The 13,314-nt window shown below is 37.4% G+C and overlaps 1 protein-coding gene across 1 annotated transcript; it reads right to left on the bottom strand.

The window, feature by feature from the left end:
- Positions 1-241: 241 nt before the first annotated feature.
- LOC141511654 (olfactory receptor 6C3-like) lies at positions 242-1,180 on the bottom strand. Its single transcript, XM_074220766.1, has one exon. The coding sequence runs from the start codon at positions 1,178-1,180 to the stop codon at positions 242-244; it is 939 nt and encodes a 312-aa protein (XP_074076867.1).
- Between the last annotated feature and the right edge of the window lie 12,134 nt (positions 1,181-13,314).

Below are 13,314 nucleotides of genomic sequence, written 5' to 3' on the forward strand. Positions count from 1 at the left end.
CGATTAGAAAAAAAAATGCTTCAAGTTAAATTTAGCTTTTTCATTGCAGTCATGAATAGACTTTAGTAATGTAATACAGAACAGGAAAAGATGTACTAGTGGAAATGTGAGGAAGAAGTTTGAAATTATAAAATCAACTGTCATGAGGGGAAATAGTTATTTACAAAAGATTGACACCTGAGCATTCTATTAAACATTCCTGAATTTCAAATGGCCTCATACTGATGACAATACAAATATTTTACTTTGCTGAGACTCGTACTATCTTTTGAACAACATCCTTGAAGGCTTGTTTTACTTGTTGATTCCTTAGGGTGTAAATAAAAGGGTTCAGCATGGGAGCAACTGAAGTATTGAGTATAGCTACTCCTTTGGTCAATGATGCTTTTTCTTTTGCTGAGGGATTCATATACATAAAGATACAACTGCCATAGGAAATAGAAAGTACAATCATGTGAGAAGAACAAGTGGAGAAGGCTTTTTTCCTCTGGCTAGCAGAAGGGATTCTCAAAATAGTCCTAATGATATACACATAGGAAATAATCACTAATGTCAAAGTAAATAGCAGAGTCACCAAAGCAAAATAAAAAGCAATCACTTCTAAATATTGTGTATCTGAGCAAGAGAGTTGTAAGAAGGGGAAAAAGTCACATGAAAAGTGATCAATGACATTGGATCCACAATAATCCAGCTGCAGAAGAAGCATGAGTGGCGGGAAAACAGTTAAGAATCCTCCCAGCCAAGCACAGAGGACAAAGAAGATGCAGAGTTTCTTGTTCATTATGGTGGTATAATGCAAGGGCTTGCAGATAGCAACATAACGATCATAGGACATGGCTGTCAGTAGGTAAAATTCAGTCACACCCAAAGAAATGAAAAAGAATAACTGAGCTGCACAACTATCAAAGGAAATGGCTTTGTTTCCAGTAATAATGGTGTTCAGGAATCGAGGAATGCAAACTGTAGTGAACGAGACTTCTAGGAAGGCAAAATTCCGGAGGAAAAAATACATGGGTGTCTGTAGGTGGGAATCCACCAGGGTAAGGGTGATGATAGTCAGATTCCCAGTAATACTTAAGATATATGTGATAAACAGAAAGAGAAAAATCACAACTTGCAATTTTGGTTCATCTGAAAGTCCCAAGAGGATGAACTCTGTGATCACTGTGTGGTTTCTCATATTTGTTATATCCTTCAAGACCTACTGCTTAAAATGAGAAAGTAGAATAAAGAATAAGTGGATTAAAAAAGATTTGCCTAAATTAGGATCACCTATAAAATCAGAGAATTGAAAATTTTCTGAGTTAGAAGAGGGACCAGAGCATCAAACTATCAACCTGTATATTTAATCAAGAAGCCATTCCATTAACTAACAGGCAAGTGAACATTCAGAATATGTTTTTTATCATTCTAGTGAATAGGAACCCACCACATATCAGTAAAATTAATTTCAATTTGGAATTGTTCTTAATTGTTAGGAAGTTCTCCCTTCTATGAAAAAGTTGTTTTTCTGCAATTTGTATCCTTGTTTCCAAGTCACTGCCCTCTTCCTTAGACATATACCAAGCAGAACAAGTGAACGCTTTGTCTTTCATGTACCTGTTCAATTGTGTCCAACTCTTCATGACCTAATTGGGATTTTATGAGCATAGTTATTGGAGTCATTTGCCATTTACTTCTCCAGTTCATTTTACAGATGAGGAAACTAATGCAAATATATTTAAAGGACTTACCTAGGGTCACACAATTAGTTCTTGTGGCTGAATTTAAATCCAGGTATTCCTAATTCCAGGTATGGATCTCTATCCGTGTTATCACCTGCTTGCCCATAAGACAGTTCATCTAATACCTGGAGGCATTATTCTTTCCCCATCTATATCTGCTATTATTGAAACTAAATGATCCTATTTATTTTAAACAATCATCATCATATGGCATTATCTTAAAGGTTATCATCATCTGGGTCATCATATATATATTTTCCATAGTCAACAGTTTGTGAATCCTAAAATAAACACAAAAATACAAATGTAATCCAAACAGTACAGAGAACAGAAACTTTGCCATCACCCTAGTCTTAGATCACATATTACTGTTAATCAAGTCTAGGATTGCATGAACTTTCCTTGCAATGTCATGTCACAAGTCACAAATTAAATGAAGTTTTCTATCCCAAGGCCACCATACCCCCATTATTTTTTTTTAAATATTGTCTTGTAATACCTTTTCTATTTTGAACTTCTAAAGTTGATTTTTTTTAAAGTGCTTAGTGGGGATGGAGCCAAGATGGCAGCATGAAGGCAGTAATTCCCAGAAATGCCTTTCCCCAAAACTCTAAAAGCCATCAAATTATGACTATAGCCAACATTTAGAGGGGCAGAAACCACAGAAAGACTGAGTGATGCATTTTCCCAGGCCAAAATAACTTAGAAGTTCTGTGGGAAAGGTACGTTTCATCAGGATCAAGAGTTGGGAAAAAACCCTGGCCACAGCTCAGCCCAGCCCAGTCAAGCACAGCTGGGAACAGATTGAAGGGGCAGTGAGAGAACTCTGCTACACTAGAATGAGTGTGGAGTGAGGAGCACTAGCCACAGAACCTGCAGTGAGAATGAAGGAAAAGAGCCTGCACCTCCAGAGCACACCCCACAGATGGTAAGGGGGTCAGGGGAGACTGCAGAAATCTCTGTTTTCCCTGGGGCAGGACTAAGCTGTTTGCCCACACTCAGATCCAGGTTGCAGTTTGGCCTTCCATACTAACATACAGGGATACTACTCACAGTTTGAGAGCAGAGTGGAGCACCTGTGGTCATCTAAATATCAAAGCACAGGCAAGAGAACATAAGATCTTGGAGGAATAAAGGTCCCAGTGGAGTGTCCCCCCTAAAAAAGAAAGTCTTGGAAGTGCTGTAAATTAGTCTTGGGCTGAGGAAATGAGTAAACAACAGAAAAAGAAGAATCTGACCATAGAAAATTACTTAGGCCCCATGGAAGATCAAAATACAAATTCAGATGACAACAAAATTGAAGCTTCCATATCCAAAACCTCCAAGAGAAATAAAAAATGAGTTCAGACTATGGATGAACTCAAAAAAGACTTTGAAAAGCAATTAAGGGAGGTAGAGGAAAAATTGGGAGGAGAAATAAGAGCAATGCAGAAAAATCATGAAAAACAAATCATCAGCTTGGTGGAAGAAATAAGAAAAAGTAAGGAAAATAATATGTTAAAAACCAGTTTAGGCCAGATAGAAAAAAGCAAAAAAAAGGCAAATGAGGAGAAGAATGCCTTAAAATCAGAATTGGCCAGCTGGAAAAAGAGATAAAAAATCTCTCTGAACAAATAACTCCTTCAAATTTAGAATGGAACTAAAGGAAGCTGATGATTTTGCAAGAAATCAGGAAGAAATAAAACTCTTCCAAAAAAGCCAAAATTAGAAGAAAAATGTGAAATATCTAATTGGAAAAACAACCAACTGCAAAAACCGATCCAGAAGGAATAATTTAAATATTATCAGGTTACCTGAGAGTCACAACCAATTAAAGAGCCTAGACTTCATTTTTTAAGAAATAATACAGCAAATGAATAGTCCAAAATATCACGTTTCAATTCTCAGCCTATATATGTCATTTGAGATTCTTCACATATATACAAGTATTGGTACTTGAATTAATCTCTAATATTATAGAACAAAATTTATTATTAGTTTATTTCTCATGATATTTGGTGGACCATATTAAAATAAACCAGTTTTTTTTTAAAATCCTTAACTTCAAAACTGATAACTTTGATACTTAAAATTTAGATTTCTCATGGAGAAGTACTAGAATTAGCAATAGGTCAAATCATAAGTCATCTTTTGAACTTCCTATTTCACAGCAATGTTCAAAATTTTCTTATATGATGAAAAGATGAAAGAAATTAAAGCTGGACACATGGGCATCAGATTCCTTTCCTCCTGCCATTTACTTCTTCCAAACATTCTCATTTTCTCAAAGCTGACACTTAAAACTACAAGACTCCAGTTATTCCTATATTTTGTTCAATGATAAATTCAAATGTTACTTGCTAAAATCAATTGAATGAAAAGTCAGATTCTTTGGAGACACTGATTAACTTTTGTAATAATGATTTTTTAATTAGTTTAAAATTATGTCTCAAAAAATATCTAGAATAGAATAGAATAAATGAATCTGGAGAAATATTTTTCTCTCTCCAAGATGAGCACTATTAACTTCCACACAAAGCTCCTTTTATCCTCAAGTCTTTACAGATGGTGTCACTTAAAATGGAGCTATAACATAAATCTTTTCTAAGAATACAACTGATCAAAAATCTTAGGTAAGATAGGACCATATCAATAAGAAACATAGAATCTCTCAGTTTGTAAAATAATAAAGTAGAGAGTCAAAGTGATAGGTCAAGGCTTAAAGTTGTTTTTCACATTGTACTTAAAATACAAGTTTAGAAAAGATTGGGTCCCAAAAGCCATGAAACATATATATTAAGACATGATAGAAAAAAACTTTTAAAAGCTAAGTAAACAGAAAAAATATGCAATCATAATCTTCAATGGCAAATCTTACTCACTTTTGATTATTTCCAGACTAATGTTTAATCCTGAAAATCATGTGTAATTTGCTTTCAAGTTGAGATGAAATCAAATATTAAACTCTATGAACAGGTGCTGTTTTTTTAATTTACAGAAAACCTAATTCCATATTATCTTTTCCATAGTGGTCACTCATATACATAAATGTTTCAGTATCAGATAAAAAACTTCCCTTTTTATTTCCATTCCATGACTGATAAAGAAATATTTCACTGTCCATTTTGTTGCTATTTATCCAAATTTGATGATAGATTATAGATTCTATTAAATGTTAGTCACTGCAATTCTGAAAGAAAGAGAAGGGAAATTGCTTTGAAGATTTCTGAATAATGAATAATTTCTGTATTTAGGAAAAGTTGCACTTTTATTTGCTATGGGCTCTGAAGAATTAATTGAGAACACCAACAATGGATCAGAGCTATGTATAATATTAATAAATCCATCATATGCTATTCTTACTACTAGATTATGATTAAAAAGGTTAGGAAACAAGAGTCATAGAAATAGCTGAGAAAGATCTTATAAACATGAAAATTTCAAGCATGATGATTGATGAAGGTGACTATCCAAATGTGGTTTATTATTTTTTTTCCTGAATTCAAGGGAGAATATGCACTGAATGCTTTGGGGACATCCCGGATGAGAGCTCTAAAATTTTACACCATAAGGGGATACTGGAATGTCCTTTGGTCTCCTAGCAGCTCATTTCTTATGTTCAATAATGTATCTTTCTAATTAATCTGAATGAAGTAGAGATAACAGCTATAATTCCTACTTTAAAATCCATCCCTCTTCTTCATGTTTTGCATAAATGCTTTTTACACACCTTTTAAGGCTTTAAATTGCCAATTCTTACTTTACTTTCTTAATGGTCATTCCTGTAAGATTGTAGATTTTAAAATGGCATTATCTTCCAAATTATCAAATCCAAATAACAAGATTGAATTACTGTAGCAATAACTGACTCTTTCCATAATCATTGACTCTCTCTGTAATAGTTTTCTTATTCAACAAGTATGTTCCAAACATTGTACTAGGAACTGGAAAAACAAAACAAGAAGGAAGGCAGGAAGGCAGGAAGGCAGGAAGGCAGGAAGGCAGGAAGGAAGGAAGGAAGGAAGGAAGGAAGGAAGGAAGGAAGGAAGGAAGGAAGGAAAGAAGGAAGGAAGGAGGGAGATCCCTTTAGAAGCTTGCATATTATTTTAATATGTATTGTTATAATATCCTCTGTTCAAAGTCACCAATGTGAGGAGAGTAAATCATAAATAATTCTTTGGAATGTATTTTAGTAATATTTACATAATTGTGCATCTAGTTTTGTTAGATTCATGCAAAGTAATGAAGTAAAAAATATGAGACAAAATTTAAAAGGAGTTGGGGATTTTTCTTACTTTTGTCTTTTTGTATCCTGTTTGACTTCATATTGTAGATAATAACAGTCTTATGTTAGGGGAAATAAATTTATTGTTTTGATTAGTAAAATTGCAATGGTTTTGCACAAAATAAAGACAGCTGTGATAAAGTAAATTCCAGCTAGGTATACTGAAAATATAGCACATTTTTCTTTGGAATAGATTCAATAACTTAAAAACTGTGATTTTCATTTCTTCTACTAGGCAGCTTAACAAAGGTCAATGCATATATTCTGTTGATAGAAAACTTAAACTTATAAAAAATTTCAAGTGATGATTTTTGAAAATGTTTATCATAAAGGAAAATCCTCTAAAAATATGTTTGTCTTGAATTTAGAAGATATGTTCCCAAAAAACCCCAACAAATTAAAAGATCTCAAATTAGCCAAATGAAAAATGTCTATTTAAATTTTATTATGGTTGAAATTAAATACTTAATAAATGATTATTCATTAATTGATGTTCATTTATACTTTTATGTGACAATCTCTACACTCTGATAATAATCTTTCAAATTTAAATTTCTTTATTCTGAGGCAGATATAAAGTATTTTAAAGTATATCCAAACTTGTTAACCAACATGGTAACATTCATCCTCTGCTTGAAAGTCTCCATATGCTTGACATACCAAACACATTATATTCTACTACTCCTGTTTTGTGCATTCTAGGGATGAAGTAGTTTCAGATTTTCTTCTATATAGAAATGCTTCAAATTGTAGACAGTTGTCATGTCTCTTCTAAGTCTTTTCCCCATAAACATATTTTAAAGACTTTTTACCATCCTGATTACTCTTGTCTAAATGGACTCCAGGGCAAAGCTTTCTCTTCAATCTAAAGTGAAAGCTGATATAAAAAGCCTAAATTCTAGTAGTCTGTCAACGAGATATCGTTTCACATTCTTTATTTTTTAATTTTTATTTATTTAAGGCAGCAGGGTTAAGTGACTTGCCCAAGGTCACATAGCTAAACAATTATTTTGTGTCTGAGATTGGATGTGAACTCAGGACCTCCTGACTCAAGGGTTGGTGCTCTATCCACTGCACCTCTTAGCTGCCCCCCCATTCTTTCAGAATAACAAATATTTCTAAAGTACTTCACGAATATTTTCTTATTGTATGCTTGAGATTGTGAATTTGCATGTGGTTATCATCATCATCATCATCATTATTATTATTATTATTATTATTCCCCTTTTTACAATGAGGAAAGTGAGGTAGAAACTAAGTGACTTGTTCAGAGTCACACAGTTAATAAATTTCTCAGATTTAAACTTAGATTTTCCAGATCAGGTCCTGAAAAACATTAACTGTACTGAGTAGCATAGAATAGCAAGAAGAGCAATATATTTGGATTTAAAAACTTGAATTTGAACTTTAAATGTGTTAATAATTGGCTGTATAATCATAGCAAAGTTGACTAAACTCTTGAAATTTCAGTTTCCTTATCTATGAAATGGAAGCAATACTACTTATAAAACATTATTGTTAGCCTCAGACAAGACATTGTTATGTGAAATGATTGGTAACCATTTGAAAATCATGATTATGTATATAAAATTATTACTATTGTATAAAATATTATTATTTCAATGCATTAATGGATGCACAAAATTACTGAGGTGTGTTTTCATTCTAACAGTGTAGGTTGAAAGCAAGTCATATTTTCTTTTTTTAAAAATTTAATATTTATTCTCATTTTGTACAATTAATGTTATTTTTACATTAGTAAAATATTCTTGTTTAAGAGTAAATGAAATACCCCTCCCCCCATAAATATAGATTTGCTTCAGCCATAAAGTAAAGGGGAGAGAGAAAAAAAATAAAATTAAAAACAATAGTAATAATTGTAGGTAGGGCCAGGTGGCGCAATGGACGGAGCATCAGCCCTGGAGCCACGAGCACCCGAGCCCACATCCGCCCCATACACCCAACAATCACCCAGCTGTGTGATATGCAAGCCACCCGAACCCCACTACCATGCAAAAACCAAACAAAAGAAAAAATCCCAAAATTAAATAAAATAGTAATAATAGTAGGGGTGGCTGCGTGGTGGACGGAGCACTGGCCCTTGAGCCAGGAGCACCTGGGTCCAAATCCGGCCTCAGACACCAAAGGATCCCCCTGCTATGCTGCCCCAGGCAGGCCACCCAGCCCAATTTGCCCTGCACCCCTCCCCCAAAAATAATAATAATAAAAAATGTGCTTGAGTCTTTGTTCTAACACCAACAGCTCTGTTGTGGGTGACTCACATTCTTTAGGATAAGTCCATGGCAAAAGTTACTTCCACTGTCATTGCTTATCGCAACTCCCTCCTTTGGTATTTCTCCACTACCATGTACTATATTTTCTCTTTCCTTTCACTCTGACTCTGCTGTAGGGTAGCTGAGTGGCGCAGCAGACAGATCCCTGGCCCTGGGGCCAAGATGCCCCGAGCCCACATATCACCCCTTAGGCCCAGCATCCACCTGGCCCTGTGGTCCCGGACAGGCCATACAATCCCAGCCCCTTGCAAGAAGTAAAAAAGAAAATGTGTTATATCTGACCACTCTCCTCCCATGGTCCATCCTCTCCTCCATCATTCACATCCCCACCCCTTCCCCGACCCCTCCTCTCTCCTTCTTACTCCAGATGCCTATACCCCATTGAGTATATATGCTGTTTCCTCTCCTAACCACCTCTGATGAGAGCAAAGTTTCCCTCATTCCCCCTTGCCTTCCCCCCTTCCATATCATTGCAATAGCTCATTATAATAAAGAAAAATCTTATTATATGAAATATCTTGGCCTATTCCCCCTCTCCTTTTTCTTTCTCCCATTACATTTCCTTTTTTTTCCTATTGACTTCATTTTTTACACCACATTTTATCTTCAAATTCAGCTTTCTCCTGTGCTTCAACTATAAAAGCTCCCTCTACCTGCTCTATTAACTGTGAGGGTTCATATGAGTATTATCAGTGTCATTTTTCTATGCAGGAATACATGCAGTTCATCCTCATTAAGTCCCTCATATTTCTCCCCTCTCCTCCAAACTCCATGCTTCACCTGAGTCCTGTATCTGAAGATCAAACCTTCTGTTCAGCTCTGGCCATTCCAAAAGGAACATTTGAAATTCCCTTTGTTCATTGAAAGTCCATCTTTTTCCCTGGAAGAAGACATTCAGCCTTGCTGGGTAGTTCATTCTTGGCTGCATTCTAAGCTCTTTTGCCTTCCAGTATATTATATTCCAAGCCCTACGAGCTTCCAATGTAGTTGCTGCTAAGTCCTGTGTGATCCTGACTGTAGCTCCACAATATTTGAACTGTGTCCTTCTGGCTGCTTGTAATATTTTCTCTTTGACTTGGGAGTTCTGGAACTAGGGATCTTTTTCTCGGGGAGATCTGTGGATCCTCTCCATTTCTATTTTTCCCTCTGCTTCTAGAATATCAGGGCAATTTTACTGTAGTAATTCTTTGAAAATGATGTCAAGGCTCTTTTCCTGATCATGACTTTCAGGTATTCCAATAATTTTTAAATTATCTTTCCTAAGTCTGTTTTCCATATCAGTTGTTTTTTCAATGAGATATTTCACATTTTCTTCTAATTTTTCATTTTTTTGGTTTTGAAGTATTGATTCCTGATTTCTGTTAAATTCATCAATCTCCCTGAATTCTATTCTTTGTCTGAAGGATTTGTTCTCCTCAGAGAGTTTTCTTATCTCTTTTTCCATCTGGCCCATTCTGCTTTTTAAAGCATTCTTCTCCTCCATAACTTTTTGAACTGTTTTATCCATTTGACCTAAGCTGGTTTTTAGCATGCTATTTTCTTGAGCCTTTTTGTGGATTTCCTTGACTAGGCTGCTGACTTCATTTTCATGTTTTTCCTGCATCTCTCTCATTTCTTTTCCCAGTTTTTCTTCTAACTCCCTCATTTGATTTTCAAAGTCTTTTTTTGATCTCTGTCATAGTCTGAGCCCAATTTCTGTTTTTCTTGGAGTCTTTAGATGTAGGAGCTTGTGCTTCCTCATTTTCAGACTGAGTATTTTGATCCTTCTTGGGCTCATTTGTAAAATGTTTCTCAATTGTGTTCCTCTTTTTTCTCTGCTTGCTCATTTTTCCCAGCCTGTGCCTGTTTTGGGGGTGCTTACTGATCTTTTGGGACACTACCAAAAGGATCTCAGTGTGTGAGGCTCTGTCTCCCCTCCTGGTCTGTGCATGACCATATGCACCACCCTGTGCCACGGGGCTGAGGTGGGGGGTGCCCTGCTGCTCTTCCGGTGGGGCTTAGACTGGGATCAGGATCTGAATGTGGTCAGAGCCCTGGAGTCTTTTACCAGAGGCAGAGGACAGAGCTCCTCAGTCTCTCTTCACTCCCCTCCCTAGGTTCAATAGGCTGATGCCCTGGGGGCTCCTGCTTACGGGCTCCGTCTGATTCTGTTCCTGGATCTGGGCTGCCAAAAGACCACCTTGCTGGCTGTGTGCCCTGAGGGCTGGGCTCCACGTGCTCGCTTTGGCAGAGGTCCCCCTCTGTTCCCCCACTTTGTGCCCGGTGCTCCCTGGGGTGTAGGTCAGGAAACTGCCCCCGCTGCTGTGAGCTGTGGCTCCCAGTGCCCTGGGGCTGCCTCTGGGAGGCTGAAGTTCTTTCACTCTGGCGGGCTACCCCTCTGGCAGGTCGCCCCTCTGACCTTGGGGAGCAGAGCCTTTCTGCTCTTTTCCAGGTTACTTTGAGTAGGAGAACTGCCTCATTGGGTCCCTCTGTGGGTTCTGTCTCTGGAAAGTTAAATTATAGTCCTTAGCTTATGAGTTTTAACAGAGAGCACCTAAGACTTGATCCTTTCTTGTCGCCATCTTGGCTCTGCCCCCCCCCAGTCATATTTTCAATGCTCTTGTTTTCGGACCATTAATATAAAAAGTCCCAAAAAGTGAGAATGGAGAGGATAGCAACTTGTTTATGGAGGGGCAAACTGGGCCAGGCTGAAAATGGAGAAGTTCAAGTGTACAACGTCAATTAATAGTGAGACTGAATGCAATGGTTTCTGCAATTCTAACTTGGACAAGAGATAGGGACAATGGGAGAGAGAGAGAGAGAGAGAGAGAGAGAGAGAGAGAGAGAGAGAGATAATCAGAGACAGAGAGAAGATGAAGAAGAAGAAGAAGAAGATGATGATGATGATGATGATGATGATGATGATGAATCTATTCCATCCTCTTCCTCTACTTCTCTTTTCTCTTCTTTGGTCTTCTCTTGTCTTTTTGTCTTCTCTTCTTTCCTCTCCTCTCCTCTTCACCCTACTCCTGCCACTCCCTCCCCCTTCAATTTCCTCATCTTGCTCAGGCTGGAAGTGCAGCAACCATTCACCAGCCCAGTTTCATTACAAACTGTAACTGAAGTTTTGATCTGTTCCATTTCAAACCTGGAATAGTTTGCCCTTCTGAAGGAAACCTGTTAAATATTCCACTCACTTTTGGAGGTCTATGCATATTAATGACAACTATAGTGAACTGTGTAGAACACCCTATTGCAGTTCATAATGTCTGAATTCAAGAAATTGATTCCAGTCACAATCTCCCTAGACATCTTGGGAATGTTTCATCTTCTCCATTCTCTCATGCATTTTTTAGGCAAGACAATGGGTTTAAGTGACTAGCCCAAAGTTAAACAGCTAGGTAATTCTTAACTGTCTGAGGTCAGATTTGAATTCAGGTTCTCCTGCCTCCAGGGGTGTTGCAGGAGGGGTCTGTCTGACCTTCCAGCCACCGCCCTCTACTTACCCTAATCCAGGGGATTCAGACGTCTCTGGCTCCCCACCCGGGGTGGGGGAGGGGAGAACAAACCAGGCAGAGCACCCGAGGAGAGGTTCACTTCTTTATTGATGTCACTAAGAATCCCCCCGAGCCTTTCTGTACTATCCCTTTTATCCCCAGACCTAACTCCTCCTAGTAGGTGGTCTTGCTCCTCCTGAGTTCCCCCTGAGGGTGGAGCCAGCCCATACCGAGGCCATCCCAGTACCCGAAGGCAGGTTCTGACCTCTGGCCTTCTCAGTGTTCCTCTCAGGGGGCCCCAGTCCAGAGCCGCCCCTAATACAGGGGCAATGCTCACTCCAAGATGCGCCTCTCATTCCTTCTTATAAATTCTCTTTAAAAAAATCATACAGGGGGTGGCTAGGTTGTGCAGTGGCTAGAGCACTGGCATCTCTCTTTAGGTATTTTTTTAATATACCACAAATATCAGGTGTAATAGTCCTTTCGCAAATTCTCATTCTTTTTTATTTTTTAGGTTTTTACAAGGCAAATGGGGTTAAGTGGCTTGCCCAAGGCCACACAGCTAGGTAATTATTAAGTGTCTGAGACCGGATTTGAACCCAGGTACTCTTGACTCCAGGGCTGGTGCTTTATCCACTGCGCCACCTAGACTCCCCACAAATTCTCATTCTTACTACATAATTGACTCATTTCCATTTTTTATGAGGAAAGGGGCATCAAGTGACTTCTCTAGGATTATTTGTAGAGAAACCGAAAAAGCCTTTAATAAAATTCAGTAACTGTTTCTGTTAAAAATACTAGATAGTATATGAATGAATGGAATTTGTCTTTTTTAAAAAATAAATTTATTTATTTATTTTTTAATTTTGCAATTTTTTCCCAGATCTCATTTCCCTCCTTCCAACCCCCCCCCCCACAGAAGGCAGTCTGTTAGTCTTTACATGGTTTCTATGCTATACATGGATCTAAATTGATTGTGCTGAGGGAGAAATCAAATCCTTAAGGAAAAAAATAAAATATAAGAGGTAGCAAGATTATATAATAAGATAACACTTATTTTTATTTAAAGGAAATAGCCTTTGGTCTTTGTTCAAACTCTGCAACTCTTTCTCTGGATACAGATGGTATTCTCTATCACAGATACCTCAAAATTGTCCCTTATTGTTACACTAATGAAATGAGCAAGTCCATTAAGTTTGATTATCAACCCCATGTTGCTATTACAGTGTAAAATGTTCTATGGTTCTGCACATCTCACTCAGAATCAGCTCATGCAAATCCTTCCAGGGCTCTCTGAATATCCACCTCTCCTGGTTTCTAACATACATATACCATAACATACATATACCACAACTGTTCAACCATTGACCAATTGATGGACATTCACTAATTTTCCAAATCTTTGCTACCACAAATAGAGCTTCTGTGACTATTTCTGTACAAGTGATGTTTTTACCCTTTTTTCATGATCTCTTCAGGGTATAGACCTAGTGGTGATATTGCTGGATCAAAAGGTATGCAGATTTTTATTTCCCTTTGGGCATAATTCCAAATTG

This window comes from Macrotis lagotis, chromosome 2 (assembly GCF_037893015.1).
Source record: "Macrotis lagotis isolate mMagLag1 chromosome 2, bilby.v1.9.chrom.fasta, whole genome shotgun sequence".
Lineage (NCBI taxonomy): Eukaryota > Metazoa > Chordata > Mammalia > Peramelemorphia > Peramelidae > Macrotis > Macrotis lagotis.